Source organism: Taudactylus pleione, unplaced genomic scaffold (assembly GCF_031769625.1).
Source record: "Taudactylus pleione unplaced genomic scaffold, aTauple2 ptg000547l, whole genome shotgun sequence".
Lineage (NCBI taxonomy): Eukaryota > Metazoa > Chordata > Amphibia > Anura > Myobatrachidae > Taudactylus > Taudactylus pleione.
In genome coordinates, this window is record NW_028284949.1 from 1,328,590 (window position 1) to 1,351,564 (window position 22,975).

The following is a 22,975-nucleotide window of genomic DNA, read 5'->3' on the forward strand; positions in this document are numbered from 1 at the left end:
TGGCTTCTCACCTGTGTTGACTTCTCTGATGTTTAACAAGAGCTGATTTCCTAGTAAAACATTTCCCACACTCAGAGCATGGAAATGGTCTCTCTCCTGTGTGGCTTCTCTGATGTGTAACAAGATGTGATTTCTGTATGAAACGTTTCCCACACTCAGAGCATGGAAATGGACTCTCACCTGTGTGACTTCTCTGGTGTGTAACAAGATGTGATTTCCGTGAAAAACATTTCCCACACTCAGAGCAAAGAAATGGACTCTCACCTGTGTGACTTCTCTGATGTGATACAAGATCTGATTTCTGTGTAAAACATTTCCCACACTCAGAGCATGGAAATGGTTTCTCCCCTGTGTGACATCTCTGATGTGTAACAAGAGTCGATTTGTCTCTAAAACATTTTCTACACTCAGAGCATGAAAATGGCACCTTACCTGTGTGACTTCTCTTATGTGTAACAAGAGATGATTTGTGTGTAAAACATTTCCCACACTCAGAGCATGTATATGGACTTCGCTCTGTGTGATGTTTCTGATGTGTAACAAGATCTGATTTCTGTGTAAAACATTTCCCACACTCAGCACATGGAAATGGTTTCTCACCTGTGTGATGTCTCTGATGTGTAACAAGATGTGACATCTGTGTAAACCATTTCCCACACTCAGCACATGGAAATGGCTTCTCACCTGTGTGATGTCTCTGATGTGTAACAAGATGTGACATCTGTGTAAAACATTTGCCACACTCAGCACATGGAAATGGCTTCTCACCTGTGTGACTTCTCTGATGTGTAACAAGATCTGATTTCTGTGTAAAACATTTCCCACACTCAGAGCATGGAAATGGTTTCTCACCTGTGTGAAATCTCTGATGTCTAACAAATGCCGATTTCTTTGTAAAACATTTCTCACACTCAGAGCATGAAAATGGCAACTCAGCTGTATGACATCTCTGATGTGTAACAAGAGATGATTTGTTTGTAAAACATTTCCCACACTCAGAGCATGTATATGGACTCTCCCCTGTGTGATGTCTCTGATGTATAACAAGAAATGATTTATATGTAAAACTTTTCCCACATTCAGCACATGGAAATGGCCTTTCGCCTGTGTGAATTTTCTGATGTGTAACAAGATGTGATTTACATGTAAAACATTTCCCACACTCAGAGCATGGAAATGGCCTCTCACCTGTGTGACTTTTTTGATGTATAACAAGATGTGATTTACATGTAAAACATTTCCCACACTCAGAGCATGGAAATGGCCTCTCACCTATGTGACTTTTCTGATGTGTAACAAGATGTGATTTACATGTAAAACGTTTCCCACATTCAGCACATGGAAATGGCTTCTCACCTGTGTGACTTTTCTGATGTGTAAAGAGAGATGATTTCTGTGTAAAACATTTCCCACACTCAGTACATGGAAATGGCTTCTCGCCTGTGTGATATCTCTGATGTCTCACAAGATGCGCTTTATATGTAAAACGTTTCCCACACTCAGAACATGGAAATGGCTTCTCACCTGTGTGACTTTTCTGATGTGTAACAAGGTGTGATTTACATGTAAAACATTTCCCACACTCAGGACAGGAAAATATTTTATCACCGATATGAGATGCACTATGTGTAACAAAAGCTGAGGTATCAGGAGAACAGTCCTGAAGATTACAAGAATCAGATGATATATCTGCACTGTGAGGCACTAGAGATCTGTCTCCTGGAGATTCTTGTGTGTTGTTATCTTCTATTTTAATTTCTGAAGACAAGATGAGATCTCCCTCCAAGTTATTCCTGCTTCTCCGTTCATCTGATAGAAATAAAATAATTATTCTCAGTTCTTTATATAGCACAGTTATTCACATCACACCCTGCTACAGTGGAGATTACAATCTATATTATCTACCCAATGGATACACATATATACACACTAGGGTTAAATTGTGTTAGAAGCCAATCAACCTACCATTATGATTTTTGGAGTGTTGGAGGGGACACATACAAACTACACACAAATAGCACCATGGTTTGGAATTAAAATCTTGACTTCAGTGTGGCGAGATTATAATGCTAACCACTACACAACCATGTAACTATTATGAATGAATATTTTTATGTGTTTAATTGCAGGTACAAACTATGACCACATTATTACATTTACAAATGCACAAAAAACTAAATAGAATCTCGATGAACAGAAAAAATATTGGCATATAAAGCCTAAAGCACATTATCAGCACAGGTCATAGACTTAGCCACAGGGACATGCAGATGGCACATCACCAATGGTTATCTCCCTCAAATGCAGACTTTGCTGGGTAACATCCCTAGCCATCATCACAGAGCAGGACGCTTCATTAGCCAGTGATGCTGGTGAACCACAATATCCATCTACATCATGCTCACACATAAACATGGGAAACTAATTACAAACAACTGCGTCCACACTACGAAATGTTCCCCACATGGATATACACTATATGGACAAAAGTATTCGGACACCTGACCATTACACCAACGGGGACTGTAATAACACTGTATTCATATACTTTAATATGGAATTGGTCCCCCTATTGCAGCTATAACAGTTTGCACTCTACTTGGAAGGCTTTTCAGAAGATTTTGGAGGATTCTTGTGGGAATTTGTGCTCATTTATTCTGTAGAAGAGCATTTGAGGTCAGGTACTGCTGTTGGACGAGAAGGCCCGGCTCGCAATCTCCATTCCAGTTCATGCCAAAGGTGCTCGATGGGGTTGAGGTCAGGGCCCTGTGTGGGCCAGTCAAGTTCTTCCGCACCAAACTCATCAAACCATGTCTTTATAGTCCTTTGTGCACTGGGGTACAGTCATGTTGGAATATAAAAGGGTAAACTAAACCAATGGGTGCTGATTCCCTGATTCTAATTAAAACTCTGTAGTCTTAACAGGCATGTAGCACAGAAACAGAAAGGGGGGAGAAAAGACCTGCGCTGTATCAGTCGATCAATGCTTTAAAAATGTATATTCACTCCAGGTGTATAGATAAAACAATGACATTTATTACAATCTCTCTCAAATACAATATTGCATGGGACTTAGCAAATATAAAATTACACGTAATTTTATTGTGCATATTTTCACATTTATATAACACAATTGTATAGAAATAGGCTGTCTATCCTCCTCCTTAATATATTAACCAGTGTCCAAGTCTCTAGAACATTTTACGAGCACCGCGAGAGAAGGTCACAGAAAATATGAGCAGATGGTATTCACAATTATAGTCAATGAGATATAAAATGTCTCACCCGCGGGGCTGCACACTTACTCCGGTATGTACTCATAATAGCCTGGCTGCCAGGGCTGTTTAACTGAATAGCAGTTTCAAACAATCTATCCCCGCCATGTTAACCTCCAATTACAGCGCTGTACTTGCGCTGCTATTTCCCGACCGCCGTCTCTCCCATGTGGTGGATGGCAGGTGCTGGGAAGGCTTGCAGCAGGCAATAGGAATGAAGGGCTGTAGGCTCCAGATACCTAGCAATCGGTCTTCACTCTTGTGGCGGTTAGGTGTCTGGTGTAACTGCTGGATCCCTGCTTGTGTTGACAATCAGTAGAAACTGAAAGCAGGATTACTAACGCGTTTCTTTACCAGCGGGTAATTTCGTCAGAGGATAAAATATAAATGGAAGAATGTGGGAAAAATCAGTAATTAATTTTTGACACACATATATATATATATATATACACACACCAGTACCTACTCTTCCTATTTGTTAGTGGTCTACTGTGGATGCATTATGAATATAGACACGTTTTTCTATTTTTACTTCTTTTTCACTTTTATTTTTATTTTGAAGTCTATTACTATTAATTATATGCCTAGCAGAGATGAGCTATTTTTGATGTGCACATAATTGTTTTTTTTTATTTTGTAGCTAAATGTGGATACAGTTTAATTAAGGACGTGAAGCCTCTTATAATAATAGTTTAACATTGAGTATCTGGACAGCAGAGAAAAGCAATTTAAATATCTATAATTGTTCTCTAATACTGTCATCGAAACAAAGAGGTCTTTCTTATATGAAGCTATTTAGATTTATTGTATATTAAGTCGGTTACCATTGAACAGAGAAAAAACAAAATGATATTCCTGCACCAGTTTCACCACTTATTTTCTATTATTGATCCAAGTGGTATTTCAGTGGTATTAATGTCTATTTTTTGTGGATATCTCTATACTCGGATACTTACCATTAAACATATCCTGTCATGGACAGGAGTGCTACTGATGCCACTTATGATAGACTAATTAGAAGAGAAAAAAGGGTTTCTTCAGTGCACTTACTAACACACAATATTTTATTCTATGGATTGATTATTCCATTTAAAACATAACTTTTATTATTTGTTATTCCTAAAATATATAGTAATGATAGCAGTGAAATATTTGTATTAAAATAATTAGTAGTGTATATAAAGTTAGAAAAGGTGATTATTAATCTTTTCACTTAAAAAGAATGTCTTTCGTTACTCAGTAATTATACTTTAGCTCCTATGAATGCTGGTTAGTATACTAATATTTAGTGTTAAGCTTGTTGTACAGCTTATTTATTTCCCCCTTAGTATACTAATGTTTAATGAGGAATCTTTTATTCATCCCTTATCTAAGATATCTTATTTGTTATAGGTATTACTAGATCGCTCAGATCCGTATGGGGATCTTTTATCAGTTTGTGTCCAGAAAGTGCCAATCTTGTTTTGTTACTGAATTATTTACCTTACATAAATATTATGTTTTATATTTCAGTTATCGATGGTATATAGCAGTGATGTGGCTTATATTGTATAATGCAGATTATGTATTTATTCTGCGTATTAAATAGGAAATGAACATTCCATTTATCCTATGTTATTCAAAAATTATTAATCATTGCATTATTCACATCAATTAACCGTTGTTGTTACACATTTAATCATATGCTGCTCAGAAAATTATTCCCAATCACTAAGTGCATCTCATTTGCTATGCTCTGTGTGTAGCTGATACTATGTATCTAAACTGTAAGGTACTGTGTATCTTTATATTATGTAACTTTCTTATATTGTAACACCATTCCATTCAAAGTGTCCACAGAGAGGATTATTTTGCAGTGTAGTTTATTTGGTATTGCAAGAGATCCTACTCTCATCATATATTACAGAGCAGCAGAGGATCACAGGCACAAATCTATGTGCACAGTATAATTGTTATTCCTAGGACTGGGTCATAGTTTAATTGTTGGCCATAACATATGCAATGTTCAGTATAAATTGTGTTGGCATAGTTAGTATGTATATAATTATGTTATTGCTACAGGATCTTCTGATCTATGAATTTGTTACAGTGTGGCATTATTGCCGTGCAGCCAGGATGAGTTGTGGTTTACTGGCTGTCACAGTGCTGCGATCTATCTAAACTACGGCAGGACAGCCTGAGTACGTGTAGTTATTTAGATGCTATAAATCTACTAATCTACAGGCTGTCAAAGTGGAGGAATCAGCTTGTATTTCGGCTGCACAGCCGGAATATATATGGCTCTTTGTGCAGGTCTGTTTTTCTACAAGCCGTCACAGTGCAGCAGTTAATTAATGTTTCAGTCACACAGTGTGTGTAGCTGTCGTTGTACCACTACTCTGTTAATTTACATATTTATCAACGTATAACAGTCAGCATATGTGAGAAAACTTATCGACCATGGTATGTCCAATTATCCTGAAATTGTAAGTCTATCTATCAGCAGATTATCTCAGTGCTGTAATCAGCCTGACATGTCTTATACAGTCTGCGTGGTTTTCTAATATCTCGTATTTCAGAGTGTGACAGTTTGCTATGTAGTGATCATCACCGTAGGTGACAGTTTATACTATTAGTCCAACATTCTAACACGTATGTTATTATAAGCACTGATCACAGTCCGATAGTCAGCTATTTATAGCAATAACGATGTGTAACAATACAGTAAATGTTTCCCTTCAATGACACAAGTCTGTGGATCTCTAGAAGTTTGACATCTCTCTATTAATTTAGTATTTAGGAGGATGCATGAGTACAAGGGACATTCTGCCGACGTACGTTTCGCAACTGGTTTTTCGAGGCAATCAGATTGCTAGAAAGACCGGGACTTTTAAACCTTTCATTCATTCAATCAGGTAAGTCTGAGATAGGTATTAAACGAATATGAAGTTATAAATTGATATTATTTGACTCTCAGTTTTAGTAATATAGTTGTCTGTTCTTAATTCATCTAAATTAGGCGGCATTTATTTTCATAAATTATATAATATATTTATTTTATTCACTTAAAATAATTAAAGAGTAATGGATCTATTAATTTAAATAAGATATTACAATTTAAATGTACATACAATGCATTTAATTGCACTGATTATTCGCAGATCTATTCAATATTAATTTGATCTTACTGTATAATAAATTTGATTATAGTTTTTTTAACATGATGCATTAATAGATATTCAGCACTTTAGTTGGAATTATACCCTATATTAATAAATCTTCACCAATATATGGTTTGTATTTTCCTTCTTAAATTTTAAGTTTCAACCTACTGTATTATGCAGAGATTTATCAAGGAAATTAAATAATTTATTTTATTGTTTATCCCCATCATATTATTTATTCATGTGGTTATCTGATGCATGTATATGATAGTTATTCTACACTTAGTGTATTTCTATTCATTCAATTAGGTATGAGTTTATTATTTGTAATTATCTTAGTTCATAATTTGTAGTTTATCTACTTGTATTCTTAGAGTAAACCCTTTCTACCATAGTGTGGTCTTCAGGTGTTGTATCATATGAAGGGGTGACCAATTTAATAAAGTGCTCATACTACATATTTGATGTAGTCACATAGTTAATTCAAATGAATACCTTATTCTATTATATTTATAATGTCATGCTCCCTATGCACTGAAGAAGAAACCCCTTCTTTTTCTCTTTTTTTCTTCTAATTACCATTGAACCGACCAAGTGTGATATTCCTTAAAGCTGACCTCATGAGCAATAATCTGAGGTGTATTTAATTATTTTAATTACTTCAATTATCTCAGTGTGAATAAATAGCATTATCTATGTTGCAGAGTTTTATCCTCTGATGAAATTACCCGCTGGTAAAGAAACGCGTTAAAAATCCTGCTTTCAGTTTCTACTGATTGTCAACACAAGCAGGGGATCCAGCAATGTCACCAGACACCTAACCGGCACAAGTGTGGAGACCAATTGCTATGTATCTGGAGAATACAGTCTTTCAACTCTATTGCCTGCTGCAAGCCTTCCCAACACCTGCCGCCCACCACACTGGAGAGACGGCGGTCTCACCAGGATAGAGCAGCGTGATTACGGTGCTGTAATTGGAGGTTAACAGGCTGGACACTGGTTAATATATTAAGGAGGGGGATAGACAGCTTAATTCTATACAATTGTGTTGTAATTTTATTGTGCATATTTTCACGTTTTATATGTGTAATGTTATATTTGCTGGGACCCATGCAATATTGTATTTGAGAGAGATTGTAATAAATGTCATTGTTTTATCCATACACCTAGAGTGGATATACATTTTTAAAGCATTGACCGACTGATACAGTGCAGTTCTTTTCTCTCCCCTTTCTGGAATAGAAAAAGGCCTTACCCAAACTGTTACCACAAAGTTGGAAGATTACCCTTCACTGAAGATAAGGGGCCTAACTCAAACCCTGAAAAACAGCCCCTTACCATTATCCCTTCTCCACCAAACTTCAGAGTTGGCACAATGCAGTCAGGCAGGTATTGTTCTCCCAGCATCCGCCAAACACAGACTCGCCCATCTGACTGCCAAACAAAGAAGCGTGATTCGTCACTCTACAGAAAACATTTCCACTGCTCCACAGTCCAGTGTCGGTGTGCTTTACACCACTCCATCCAATGCTTGGCTTGGCTTTGGACTTGAACTTGGTGATGTGAGGTATGCATGCAGCTGCTCACTCATAGAAACCCATTTCAATAAGCTTCCCCGATCAGTTTTTGTGCTTACATTAATGCCAGGGGAATTTTGGTACTCTTCAGCTACGGAATCAGCATAGTGTTGGCGACTTTTACGCACTGTGTACCTCAGCAGGTCGTTAACCCCACTCTGTGATTTTACTTGGTATTCCCGCTTCGTGGCTGAGTTGCTGTTGTTCCTAAATGCTTCCACTTTCTAATAATATCACTTCCAGTTGACCGTGGAATATCCAGCAGGGATGATATTTTATGAACCATCTTATTGCAAAGGTGGCATCCTATCACAGTACCACACTTGAAGTTACTGAGCTCTTCAGAACAACCCATTTTGTATCACATATATTTGCAAATAGAGACTGCATGGCTAGGTGCTTACTTTTATACAACTGTGGCAAAGGGTCTGAATAAAACACCTGAATTCAATGATTAACAGGTGTGGCCAAATAGTTTTGTCCATATAGTGTATATTTTGCAATAGCAGCCTTTATATGGTCCTCTGATCACCCTCAGGTAGAGTAGCCCCACCAGAGTCATGCTACTAAATTAGGGTAATAAGTCACTGTAAATAAACGCTGAGAGGAAAGGAGAGTGATAGGACAGAGCAACACAGAATGATGGTGGCACAGAGTGGGTTATGCAGCAGGAAAGGTTATGGGAATGGCGCAGGGCACAGAGTAGGGGAGGCAGCAGGGCAGGGTAGGGGATTGGGGCAAGGCACAGAGCAGGGAAGGCAGCAGGACAGGGTAAGGAAATGGTGCAAAGCACAGAGCAGTGGAGGCAGCAGGACAGGGATGGTAGGGGTTTGAGGCAAGGCGCAGAGCAGGGAAGGCAGAAGGACAGGGTAAGGAAATGGCGCAGAGCAGGGGAGGCAGGACAGGGTAGGGGAATGTGTAGGGCACAAAGTGGGGGAGGCAGCAGGACAGGGCAGGGGAATCCTTCTGGGCACAGAGCTGGGGAGGCAGCACAACATTGTAGAGGAATGGTGCGGGGCATAGAGCGGGGGAAGCAGCAGGAGGGGGTAGGGGAATGCTTCTGGGCACAGAGCGGGGGAGGCAGCAGGACAGCGTAGGGGAATGGTGCGGGGCATAGAGCAGGGCAAGCAGCAGGACAGGGTAGGTGAATGGAGCAGGGCACAGAGCAGGACAGGGTAGGGATACGGCACAGAGCAGGGGAGGCAGCAGGACAGGGTAGGGGAATGGCACAGAGCACATAGTGAGGGAGGCAGCAGGTCAGGGTAGGGGAATGGTGCAGGGCACAGAGCAGGGGAGGCAGTAGGACAGGGTAGGGGAATGGTGCAGGGCAAAGAACGGGGGAGGCAGCAGGACAGGTTAGGGGAATGGTACAGAGCAGGGAAGGCAGCAGGATATGGTAGAGGAATGGTGCTGGGCATAGAGCGGGGGAGGCAGGATAGGGTAGGGAACTGCGGCAAGGCACAGAGCAGGGAAGGCAGCAACACAGGGTAAGGAAACGGCACAGAGCAGGGGAGGCAGCATGACAGGGTAGGGGAACAGTGCAGGGCACAGAGCGGGGCAGGCAGCAGGACAGGGCAGGGGAATGGCGTAGAGCACAGAGTGGGGGAGGCAGCAGGACAGGTTAGGGGAATGGTGCTGGGCATAGAGCAGGGGAGGCAGCAGGACGGGGTAGGAGAATGGTGTAGGGCACAGAGCGGAAGAGGCAGACGTACAGGGTAGGGGAATGGCGCAGAGCACATAGTGGGGGAGGCAGCAGGACGGGGTAGGGGAATGGTACATGACACAGAGCAGGGGAGGCAGCAGGACGGGGTAGGAGAATGGTGCAGGGCACAGAGCGGAAGAGGCAGACGTACAGGTTAGGGGAATGGCGCAGAGCACATAGTGGGGGAGGCAGCAGGACATGGTAGGGAAATGGCGCAGGGCACAGACGGGCAACAGCAAAAAGAAGAAGCAGCTTTGAAGGGCAAAGAAGGCTACAGAGACAGGTCAGCAGATATAGCACAACAGTACAGAGCATCTAAACACAGAAACTGAAGGGATCCATTGTGCAATGATGGGTGGTGGTTATAGATCTGTGTGTGAGATAAGGTGTAGTAGTGTGATGTGTGTGTTGTGATGGGCACTATACAGCATATTAAAAAAATCAGTCAGAAAATACTACTGAAGGAAGATAATACTTATTATAAGATGTGGTAGTGCACAAGGAGGATCATGGGTAATGTCACATTGGATCTCATTACATTGACCAGTGATTAAATCATTATAGTGATGTCATTTGTACTGATGTATTAGGTACATCAGAGAGTGTGAGGAGGAGACTGGTAAGATCTCTGGGCTGGTAACACACAGTGACATGATCTGAGGAGGGAGAGCAGGAGTATAACAGAGGCTGATGGCTCCTGATGTATGAGATACACCAGACAGTGTGGGGAGGAGACTGGTCAGATCTCTGGGCTGGTAACACAGTGACAGGATGTGAGGTGGAGAGCAGGAGTATAATAAGGGCTGATGGCTCCTGATGTATGAGATACACCAGACAGTGTGGGGAGGAGACTGGTCAGATCTCTGGGCTGGTAACACACAGTGACATGATGTGAGGGGGAGAGCAGGAGTATAATAGGGGCTGATGGCTCCTGATGTATGAGATACACCAGACAGTGTGGGGAGGAGACTGGTCAGATCTCTGGGCTGGTAACACACAGTGTCATGATGTGAGGGGGAGAGCAGGAGTATAATAGGGGCTGATGGCTCCTGATGTATGAGATACACCAGAGAGTGTGGGGTGGAGACTGGTCAGATTTCTAGGCTGGTAACACAGTGACATGAGGTGAGGGGTAGAGGAGCTTAATGGGCACTGAGAAGGATGTAGCATAAGAGATTATTTTACTGACTGCATTTTTTATTATTATGCTTACTTATTAGGAGCCAATCTTAGGCCCTCATTCAGAGCCGCTCGCTAGCGGCAGTACGCTCGTCCCGAGCGATGTTCGCACATCTGCGCATGCGTACGGTTTTTAGTACGCATGCGCGAACCAGTCAGTGCGGCCGAAAATCGTTTGTACGCTATATAGCGAGTGCCTGCTATTTTGAGTGACAGAATGAGGCGTCTGTGGGTGGTAACAGGGGAAGGTGCTAGAAAACGGGGGAGTGGAATTCGAACGCAGGCGTGCTTAAAGGTCAAAACGGGCGTTTTAAGGGAGTGCATAATTAATACAGCAGCGTCATTGACCACGTCACTTGTTTTTTTTTAACTCAGAACTGCTCGCAAAATAGCGGTTGAAAAAACCAACCACAAGAATAGCGAGCAGTTCATAAGCTGTACGATGTACTCGATTAATCTAATAAATAGCGGACATGACGTATGGTGCGAACGGCCAAGGGGCGTTTTTATCAAATAAACGAGCGTATGTTTTGCTCGCTCGTTCAGACTTAGAGGTGTGATCAGACTGCAATGTGCGAACGGATCATTTGAATAGCCACCCCTTGTTTTTGAAGGAACGACCGCAAATAGCGAACGGCTCTGAATGAGGGCCTTAGTGCTGTATGCAAGATATTCACACAAGTCCCAAACACTTTGGAGCTTACTATCTAAATACCAGAAGACATACGTGCATTGTGTTATAAGTCAATTAACATCCCAGCATATTCTTGGATTGGAGAAAAAAAGCCACACAAAACTGAGAGACCATACAAACTCCACACATATAATACATTAGTTAAAATTATACCGAACACTGTGTTTTCATTGTGCAGAGAAAAGTGTTTATTACTCACCAGTGCTGATATTTGTAGGGATGTCGTCCTCCTTACACTGCTGATCACCCCTTACATACGTCTCTTCTGCTCCCTCTATATCTTCAGCCTTCATATCAGTCACATAAGTCTTTTCTTCTCCCTCAGTATCTTCTGTCTTATTATCAGTCACATCCGTCTCTTCTTCTCCTTCTATGTCTTCTGCCTTATTATCAGTCACATACGTCTCTTCTCTCTCTGTATCTTCTGCCTTATCAGTCACATATGTCTCTTCTCCCTCTATATCTTCAGCCTTCATATCAGTCACATACGTCTCTTCCTCTCCCTTGTTATCTTCTGCCTTCATATCAGTCACATTCATCTCTTCTTCTCCCTCTATATCTTCTGCCTTCATATCAGTCACATACGTCTCTGTTTCTCCCTTGTTATCTACTGCCTTGATATCGGTCACATATGTCTCTTCTGCTCCCTCTATATCTTCTGCCTTCATATCAGTCACATACGTCTCTTCTGCTCCCTCTATATCTTCTACCTTTATATTTATCACATATGTCTTGTCTCCCTCTATATCTTCTGCCTTCATATCAGTCACATACGTCTGTTCTCCCTCTATATCTTCTGCCTTCATATCAGTCACATTCGTCTCTTCTCCCTCTATATCTTCTACCTTTATATCAGTCATATACGTCTCTTCTTCTCCCTTTATATCTTCTGCCTTCATATCAGTCACATACATCTCTTCTTCTCCCTCCATATCTTCTGCCTTCATATCAGTAACATACGTCTCTTCTCCCTCTGTATCTTCTGCCTTATCAGTCACATACGTCTCTTCTTCTCCCTTGTTATCTTCTGCCTTCATATCAGTCACATTTATCTCTTCTTCTCCCTCTATATCTTCTCTCTTCATATCAGTCACATTTATCTCTTCTTCTCCCTCTATATCTTCTCTCTTCATATCAGTCACATACGTCTCTTTATCTCCCTTGTTATCTACTGCCTTGATATCGGTCACATACGTCTCTTCTTCTCCCTCTATATCTTCTGCCTTCATATCAGTCACACAGGTCTCTTCTTCTCCCTCTATATCTTCTGCCTTCATATCAGTCACATAAGTCTCCTCTTCTCCCTCTGTATCTACTACCTTAATGTCAGTCAGATTTTCACTCTAAATAACCCACAAAATAAAACTTGAATAATTTTTGTATTATTGAGATTAGACAGAAGAATATCAGTGAATTAGCGCACAGAGGCCATACAATGAAATATTGCATAGCTGTACTTACATTATGAACCCTCCTCCCTGTCTTCCCATCTGTATCATGCCCATCTGTCTGCCCCTCCCCTTGAGAATGTAAGCTCTTGCGAGCAGGGCCCTCTACCCTCTTGTGCTTCTCCTTACTATATGTTCATCTACTTCTTACTCACCACTAGGACACCTAACACTTGGTGCCTATGCTTTGCTGCTTATGTGGGTGTTATGGCCACCTATGTATCAATGTATATTATCCATGTCCTTGTCCTTCATTGCATCGTATTTTACTGTAAGTCACTTTTTAGTTATGTACCTTGTAAGACGCTGCGGAACACTTGTGGCGCCATATAAATAAACGATAATAATATTAATAACAACCCATCTCTCTTAGTTCTGTATACTCTGAGGGATACTGGATACTATGAGGTACAGAGTGTGGTGACAGCAGTATGGTCACTTTATATTAACTCTTAAATTCCTGCTGGTGATTCTACACCAAACTCTCTGCCTTATAGTATACAGTGTCCTCCAACTGGATAATAAGAGAAAATAACAAATTTTGAATCTGAAGATGTATTTTCGTTGATGTACTCCATGGCAGCTCTTACAATGGATTAAGGGCCTGATTCAGACCTGCTCGCGGGCGCTGAGCGCTCGCAAGCGGGTCGATGTTGGCCCAGCGCGCATGCGCATGAGGGAGCCGGCTCCGTCGTGCGCATGCGCGAAACCCAGATAGCGATGGGCAAGCCGTCGCTATGGGTCTCGCTACAAAGGGGGCGTGCTGTCGATGTTGATTGACAGCACGCCCCCTTTGGTGGGCGTGCCGGGCGCGTGGCTGCCCAGACGGCTCTTCCTGCTAATACAATGTACAGATCCCAGCTGCTGTGTGACTACCCGCCTCTGCTCTTCCTGCTAATATAGTGTACAGATCCCAGCTGGTGAGTGACTACCTGCTTCTGCTCTTCCTGCTGAGAACAGTGTACAGTTCCCAGCTGATGTGCGACTACCCACTTCTGCTCCTCTTGCCGATACAGTATACAGATCTTACCTGGTGTGTGACTACTCGCCTCTGCTATTCCTGCTGATACAGTGTACAGATCCCAGCTGGTGAGTGACTAACAGCTTCTGCTCTTCCTGCTGATACAGTGTACAGATCCCAGCTGGTGAGTGACTACCTGCTTCTGCTCTTCCTGCTGATACAGTGTAAAGATCCCACGTGGTGTGTGTCTACCCGCTTCTGCTCTTCCTGCTGATACAGTGTACAGATCCCAGCTGGTGAGTGACTACCCGCTTCTGCTCTTCCTGCTAGTACAGGCCCTCATTCAGACCCGCTCGCAAGCGGGTCGATGGTGGGGTACTGCACACCTGCCGCGCGTGCAAGCCCCGGAGCGGCTGTCGATGTTGATCGACAGCTCGCCCCGTTTTGTAGGCGGGGAGGGGGAGTGGCTGGACAAACGGAGGCGTTCCTGAAGGAACGCCTGCCGTTTGTGGGCGGCCCTACTGACATCACTCGTGATGTCAGTAGTGAGCTTCCTGCTCTATTAGAGCAAGAAGCTCACTGAGGCTTGCGGCAGACGAGACCCTACCACAAGGGTCTCGTCGCAAGCGCGATGGTCGCGACCATCACCTGGCCGCTCACCAAAGCTGTGGGTGGTCACCCACAGCTTAGCGAGCGGCCAGGGGGCCTGCTAAAAAAGAAAAGCGGCCGCCCTCATATAGAGCGAGCACTCGCTTTTTGCGAGCGGCTCTGAATGAAGTCCAGTGTACAGGTCCCAGCTGGTGTGTGACTACCTGCTTCTGCTCTTCCTGCAGATAGTGTACAGATGCCATCTGGTGAGTGACTACCTGCTTCTGCTTTCCTGCTGATACAGTGTAAAGATCCCAGTTGGTATGTGACTACCCACTTCTGCTCTTCCTGCTGACACAGTGGCCCTGATTCAAAGCCGGACGCTCTGAATTTGGGCGTTTTTTTTTTTTTTTTTTTGTGCGGCCCCCTGGACGCTCGCATAGCTGTGGGTGACCACCCACAGCTATTGCGAGCCGCCAGGATGATGGTCGCGATGGTCAAGACCACCGCGACCATCGGGCTTGTGTCGAGACCCTTGTTGTAGGGTCTCGTGGCCGCAAGCCCCAGAGAGCTTCTGGCTCTAATAGAGCCGGAATCTCTCCCACTGACATCACTGGTGATGTCAGTGGGGCCGCCCACAAACGGCAGGCGTTCGCTTGGGAACGCCTCCGTTTGGGAAGCCCTCCCCGCTATGCCTACAAAACGGGGCGAGCTGCCGATTAACATCGACAGCCGCCCCTTTTGTAGTGAGCCACAGAGCGAGAGAAATTCTCTCGCTCCGGGGCTTGCGCACGCGCAGTGCGGCCGCTGCGTGTGCGCAGAGCACACCATCGACCCGCTTGCGACCGCTCAATCGCTTGCGAACGGGTCTGAATTAGGTCCAGTGTACAGATCCCAGATGGCGTGTGATTACCAACCTCTGCTATTCCTGCTGATACAGTGTACAGATCCCAGCTGGTGTGTGACTACCCACTTCTGCTCTTCCTGCTGTTACAGTGTACAGATCCCAGCTGGTGTGTGACTACCCGCTTCTGCTCTTCCTGCTGTTACAGTGTACAGATCCCAGCTGGTGTGTGACTACCCGCTTCTGCTCTTCCTGCCGATAGTGTACAGATCCCAGCTGGTGAGTGACTACCTGCTTCTGCTCTTCCTGCTGATAGTGTACAGATCCCAACTGGTGTGTGACTACACGCTTCTGTTCTTCCTGCAGATACAGTGTACAGATCCCAGCTGGTGTGTGACTACCTGCTTCTGCTCTTCCTGCTGATACAGTGTACAGATCCCAGCTGTTGTGTGACTACCTGCTTCTGCTCTTCCTGCAGATACAGTGTACAGATTCCACTTGTGTTTGACTACTCGCTATTCCGCCAAGCTTCCTGCTACTGCTGATACCGTGTCTGATCCCAGCCTGTATGTGACCATCAATCTCTGCTCTAATCCTTCTGCCAATGTGTTGTTCCAAACCTGGCTCTTTTTAAGGTTACAATTTAGTGCACTGAGAAACGATGAGAGAGATAAGTCTCTGTTATAGCCTGGAACGATGAGAGAGGTAATACTCTGTTATAACCTGGGACGATGCAAGAGGTAAGCCTCCGTTACAGAGACCACATACACTACTAAGTGCCTTAGACAAGAAAAGAGAAGCCTCATTATAGACATAACCTTTTTGTGGGGACTGCCATGGAGTACTGACAAAGTCACTTCGTATTTTGCTATTTGGTGAGACCCTAAATCCCATCTACCTGATGCTCCTGTAGGATCCTATGATTCTCCTCTGTACAATCCTGTGAATAAAGAGGACGGGGACATCTCTCTGCGATATTTCTGTTACTGGAACCATCTGTAGGAGACACAGTTACTGAGTACCTTGTATATATGTGATTATCAGATGGGGGCCCCAATTCCTGCTTTCCCCTGTACAATAAATGACAGTCTCCTCTTACTCAGTGATGTGAAGGGCTGGTAATTCTCCATCATCACGTCCTTGTAGAGACCCCTGTGTTCCTATATATACTCCCCCTCCTGCATGGAGACATAGACAGTGACATCCTCACACCTTATAGTAGCCTAACACACACAATGATACAGTCATCACCCAGACACATCCCCTGGTGTTACTGTATAATGTCCCATTCCCAGCAGTCACCTCTCCAGTCAGCAGCTGAATGATCTTCATGGTGAGTTCCAGGATCTTCTGGTTATTGTGTCTCTCATGTATCAGTGAGTGAGGTGGAGGCACCGTGATGGGGCTTTGGGTCCTGCTCAGTCCTCCTGACACATGGGGGTGGCTGCTGGTTGTCTCCTACTCACCGGATGTTTGCCTACAGTGCATCTGGAAATTATTCACAGCTCTTCACTTTTTCCACATTTTGTTATGTTACAGCCTTATTTTTAAAATGGAATAAATTCATTTTTGTCCTCAAAATTCTACACACAATACCCCATAATGACAACGTGTAAAAAGTTTTATTGCGATTTTTCCAAATTTAATAATAAAAAAAAAAGAAAACCTAAGAAATCACATGTACATAAGGATTCACAGCTTTTGCCATGAAGCTCAAAATTGAGCTCAGGTGTATCCTGCTTCCACTGATCATACATGAGATGTTCCTACAGCTTAATTGGAATCCACCTGTTGTAAATTCAGTTGATTGGACATGATTTTGAAAGGCATACACCTGTCTATATTAGGTCCCACACTTGACAGTGCATGTCAGAGCACAAACCAAGCATGAAGTCCAAGGAATTGTCTGTAGACCTCCTAGACAGGATTGTCTCGAGGCACAAATCTGGGGAAGGGTACAGAAAAATATCTGCTGCTTTGAAGGTCCCAATGAGCACAGTGACCTCAATCATCCATAAATGGAAGAAGTTCAGGACCACCAGGACTCTTCCTAGAGTTGGCTGGCCTAAACTGAGCGATCGGGTCCCTCTGTCAGAGCTACAGCATTCCTCTGTGGAGAGGAGAACCTTCCAGAAGGACAACCATCTCTGCAGCAATCCAACAATCAGGCCTGTATGGTAAAGTGGCCAGATGGAAGGCACTCCTTAGTAAAAAGCACATGGCAGCCCGCCTGGAGTTTGCCAAAATGCACCTGAAGGACTCTCAGACTATGAGAAACAAAATTCTCATGTCTGATGAGACAAGGATTGAACCCTTTGGCGTGAATGCCAGGCATTATGTTTGGAGGAAACCAGGCACCGCTCATCACCAGGCCAATACAAGCCCTACAGTGAAGCATGGTGGTGGCAGCATCGTGCTGTGGGGATGTTTTTCAGCGGCAGGAACTGGGAGACTATTCAGGATAGAGGGAAAGATGAATGCAGCAATGTACAGAGACATCCTGGATGAAAACCTGCTCCAGAGCGCTCCTGACCTCAGACTGGGGCGACGGTACAGCTTTCAGCAGGACAACGACCCTAAGCACACAGCCAATATATCAAAGGAGTGGCTTCAGGACAACTCTGTGAATGTCCTTGAGTGGCTCAGCCAGAGCCCAGACTTGAAATCAATTGAACATCTCTGGAGAGATCTGAAAATGGCTGTGCATTCATGCTTCCCATCCAACCTGATGGAACTTGAGAGGTGCTGCAAAGAGGAATTTGCGAAACTTCCCAAAGACAGGTGTGCCAAGCTTGTGGCATCATGCTCAAAAATACTTGAGGCTGTAATTGCTGCCAAAGGTGCATCAACAAAGTATTGAGCAAAGGCTGTGAATACTTATGTATATGTGATTTCTTAGGTTTTGTTTTTTTATTAAATTTGAAAAAAATCGCAAAAAAACTTTTTACACATTGTCATTATGGGGTATTGTGTGTAGAATTTTGAGGACAAAAATTAATTTATTCCATTTTGGAATAAGGCTGTAACAATAACTGTGGAGAAAGTGAAGCGCTGTGAATACTTTCTGGATGCACTGTAGGTACTGTGTAACCCAGGGCTCGACAAATCCCGGAGGCCAGGTTGCCATGGCTACCAGATTTTGCTGCCTGGCTACCAGATGTTACAGTGAGGGAGGAAGCAGATCCTCATCAGCTCCGGCGAAGATTCGTGACTATAGTATTGCGGTGTTCATAACATGCACAGGGGTGCATGTGCTGAGTCTCGCCTGCGGTGACTGCTGTGCCTGTGTCTGTCCTGCGCTGATGACTCCTCTCCATCCTGGCCTGATCTGAACCCTGCTGTCTGTCCCAGTCTACGCTGATCCTCCTGTACGTCCTTGCTGTCTACTGGGGGATAATCAGTGACACTCTGAAGATCTGGGCACTGTCACACCCACTGGCTGTCTCTGAGAGAGTCTCTATCGCTCAGTATAACAAGACGCCCTGACAGTCTCATCTCAGGGAGTGCAGCCCTTTGTTACATGGCCTGTCTGTGTCCTTCTCACACATCCTTACCAGCTCCTGTTATGTATCATCTGGTATATACGAGGGTGGTTCAATAATTAAGGTAACAAGACCTTTCATTGTGTAAATTTGTTCAACTGGTACATATACGTGTAATCAATAGTATGGCGTTGGTACAGATTATTTATCCACATAGTCCTCATACTTGTCTAAGCATTTGTTCCAACGTTACACCAAGGCATCTAAACCAGCATAGAAGAAATCAGTCAAGCGCCTGAAGCCAGAACATGACGGATGCTGAACTTCACCACCAGTTGCAAATCGCCTTCGACGCAGGTGGTTCTTAAATGGTCCAAAGAGATGGAAATCACTTTGTACCAGGTCAGGGCTGCAGGGAAGATGGTCCAGTACCTCCCAATGGTAGCACCATAACAACTCATGGGTGCGGTTGGCTGAGTGGACGTGCTTGGCTGCTCATCTTGAACGTATGTCCTGTAGGCAGTGCACCAAACCCAAACCTGTTTCCATGACATTACCACCATACACATCGACAAGTCAGGATGAATTTCAGCTGTTGATGTGCCCTTAAGATGCAGAAACCTGATCCCACTATGCACCATAATGTGTGACCACGTTTCCACCAGCCCCACCATCTTATGGTGCATACACACGGTCAGATTTGAACGATTTTACCAAAGATTTGAACGATTTTTGACTGCATTAAAATGAATGGAATCGTCCAAGTCTGAGTGCAAACACATCAGATGTCAGATATCGTTATCTGACCATCGGGAACACGCATCGTTCATCATTCAGGCATGTCAGATTTTCCTTCAGATATGGACAATTGAACGATTTTTTAAATCGTTATCGTTCAGATCTGAAGAAAAATCTGACCGTGTGTATGCGCCATTACACCTGATGCTGGGATAGTATGATGATATGAGGCGCAGTCTAATGGCCGTGAAGGAAAGCAGTGGTCTACCTGCTCTGGCCTGGCAGGAAATTATAATGAAATAGAGAACATTATACACGTGAGAGGTCTTGCTACCTTACTTATTGAACCTCCCTCATAAATATGGGTTGGGTATGGCATCCCGATGGTCAAAATCAGAATGCCAGCATCTGAATCCCGACAGTGAAAATGCTGCAAATTTTCGATACGTATTCTAAGCCTAAAGGTGGGTACAGACGGGACGTTGGGCTCCATGAACGACATTGTCCCGTGTGTCCCCGGCAGGGGTGTGCTCAGTGTCATTAACGACGCTGAGCACACACACTGAACGAAATCAAGAATGATTTTGTTCAGTGCCGGGCTCCCTCCCTCAACCCCGAACATGTCCTACCTGACAATATCGTCAAGTTGGACGGAAGGTTTGGGCGATGAACGTTAACTACTGCCAACGACAAAGGGGAGCGTGCATTGGTCGTTATTGGTCATCGTTTTGGAGCCGAAAGTGAACGTTATTTTGGACGACTGAACTATAACGTTATCGTTCTGTCGTCCAAAATATTGTCCCGTGTGTACGCACCTTTACCCTAACACTCACCATTTGAAGTTGTTGGCATTTTGGCCATCCAGATCCCACAGACGTACATCAGGATTCTAACTGTCAGGATACAGACTACTTCCCATACATACATGTTATATGTATTATATGTTATTCCATTCTCTGACAACTCATTATTATTATTACTCTACTGCTATATAATAACTGCTCCACCTGTATAATAATACTAACAGTACACCACAGGCTGCTCCCCTGTATTATAATAACAGGACATTACATGCCGCTCCCCTTGTATAATATTAAGAGGACACCACAAGCTGCTCCCCCTGTTTAATAATAACAGGACACTGTAGGCTGCTCCCCCTGTATGATAATAACAGGCTACCACAGACTGCTCCTCCTATGAGATAATAACAGGACACCACATGCCGCTCCCACTGTATAATATTAACAGGACACTGCGGACCACTCCCCATGTATAGTAGGACACCACAGGCTGATCCCCCTGTATACGTGGACACCACAGGCCGCTCCCCCTGTATACGTGGACACCACAGGCCGCTCCCCCTGTATACATGAACACCACAGGCCGCTCCCCCTGTATAAATGGACACCACAGGCCACTCCCCCTGTATAGCAGGACAACATTACCTGCTGCTGCCGGACACAGAGACGTCACCTTTTTCGCGCTGCACTCTGGACCCACGCTTCGGGCTCCGTGGCTCACCACAAGATTATATTCCCCCTCTATGCCCACGTGGATGGTAGGGAATGACGTTGGACAATGGCTGATGACGTCAGGGTACAGAAACTGAAGGGGATCTATCTGTAACCTAATAATAATACCACATATCAGTTTGTGCTGGGAACTGTGTTATTCCCCTTCATTTAAACACTGAACAGTCCCCTCTCCCCTGCATAATAATAATACCACATATCAGTGTGTGCTGGGAGCTGTGTTATACCCCCTCATATATCACCGAACAGTCCCCTCTCCCCTATCTAATAATAATAATAATAATAATATATACAGGACACGTTACCTGGCTCCGGCTGTCAGGAATGTCTAAGACAAAATGGCAGCTGAAGCCCCTGTGGTCCCGCCCACTCTGTTCTGTGACTAGATGACTATAAGAATATGGCCGCCGGCTACTGTACATGACACCACTATACTATATTCTTTTTACTCTAGTGATGAAGCTGTGATCGGCAGGTGCATGTTGCTGCAAGTTACAGCACGTCTTTGCCATTTTTTGCCGCCTGATTGGCTACTCGCTGCTGCCAATCTCCTCTCTGAGGGGAATGAGAGTAGAGCGGTCACTATGATAAGAGGGGAGGGCAGACAGTAGCCTTAGCTAGGTGGGCGGGACGGGGCGTGGCTATGAAGAGCGACGTGTCTTCTTCTATAACTGCTGCAGCTTCTGGGCGACGGTCACAGCAGGTAATGAGATTTATTATTGTTATACAGGTGGAGCTGACTGTGGTGTCTAGTTATCATCATACAGGTAGAGCAAACAGCATTGTTATATATTATACAGGTATAACAAACCCTGGTGTTACTGTAGTATAGCTGGAGCAGCCTCTAGTGCTGCATTATCATTATACTGGTGGAGCAGACACCACTGTTGGTATGATACAGATGGAGCAGAACCTTTTGTTTTAAAAAGCACTGCTGGAGCAGTCTGGTGCTGCACTATCATTATACAGGTGGAGCAGACCCAAGTGTTGGCATACTACAGGTGGAGCAAAACCTTTTGTTCTATAATACAGCTGGAGCAGAATCAGCTGCTGCATGTTTTATTATACAGGTGGAGCAGACTTCAGTGTTACGATACAGGTGGAGCAGATCTATATCGCACCGTGTATGGGCCTGATGTCGGGCCGAGCGTGCTCCCGTGGGGGTCGTACATCGCACCCCCTGATCGCACTGCAGAATCAGTTAATCAGGGTATGCGATGTGCAAGCCCATGCAGTGCTATACGGGTGAGGGAGGGGGGAGCCGGCATATCGGGCCGATCGCACAGTGTGTGGGGACTGCCCGATATGTCGGACATCTGATCTCCCGTCTTGTGCAGAGCCAGTGTCTTGCACCGTGTATGGCCCACCAGCATCCGAGATGCCTTGTCTACCCCCCCCCCACACACCCTTTAGCATTATACAGGTAGAGCAGACCCCAATGTTGGTATACTACATGTGGAGCAAAACCTTGTTACTATAATACAGCTGGAGCAGGCTCTGGTGCTGCATTATCATTATACCTGTAACAACAATGAAAGTTCTCTCTGTTTGGGGCACTCCTCCTACTAAAAATAAAACGTAACCTGTGATAGAGTCCGTAAGTAATGACCTAGGTGTTATCCGTATGGCGTAATAAAGCAGGAAGTACACAGAACATAGAGGTAATGGGAATATTTCTCTCTCCTTCATATATAGCGTCGTAACATACATAGAATAATCCCAGCATTCTGACATGGTGCATTCCCATGTAACATACATAGAGTAATCCCATCTATCTGACGTGGTACATGTAACAAAGATAGAATAATCCCA

At 44.1% G+C, this 22,975-nt stretch overlaps 2 protein-coding genes across 2 annotated transcripts in view; one reads left to right on the forward strand and one right to left on the reverse strand.

Moving 5' to 3' along the window:
• The window catches only part of LOC148500733 (uncharacterized), a 72,360-nt gene extending 50,858 nt beyond the window's left edge, over positions 1 to 21,502 (reverse strand). The window contains exons 1-5 of the mRNA XM_088451413.1: positions 21,469 to 21,502; positions 21,077 to 21,258; positions 16,310 to 16,407; positions 11,770 to 12,913; positions 22 to 1,809 (exon numbers count right to left, since the gene is read on the reverse strand). Coding sequence (XP_088307539.1) covers positions 22 to 1,809; positions 11,770 to 12,847 — 2,866 coding nt within the window. The 5' untranslated portion in view covers positions 12,848 to 12,913; positions 16,310 to 16,407; positions 21,077 to 21,258; positions 21,469 to 21,502. The remainder of the gene's footprint in view (positions 1 to 21; positions 1,810 to 11,769; positions 12,914 to 16,309; positions 16,408 to 21,076; positions 21,259 to 21,468) is intronic.
• Positions 21,503 to 21,788: 286 nt separating this feature from the next.
• Positions 21,789 to 22,975, forward strand: part of LOC148500736 (uncharacterized) — a 30,274-nt gene continuing 29,087 nt past the window's right edge. Inside the window, exon 1 of the mRNA XM_088451349.1 lies at positions 21,789 to 21,866. The gene's annotated coding sequence lies outside the window, so the exon portion shown is untranslated. The remainder of the gene's footprint in view (positions 21,867 to 22,975) is intronic.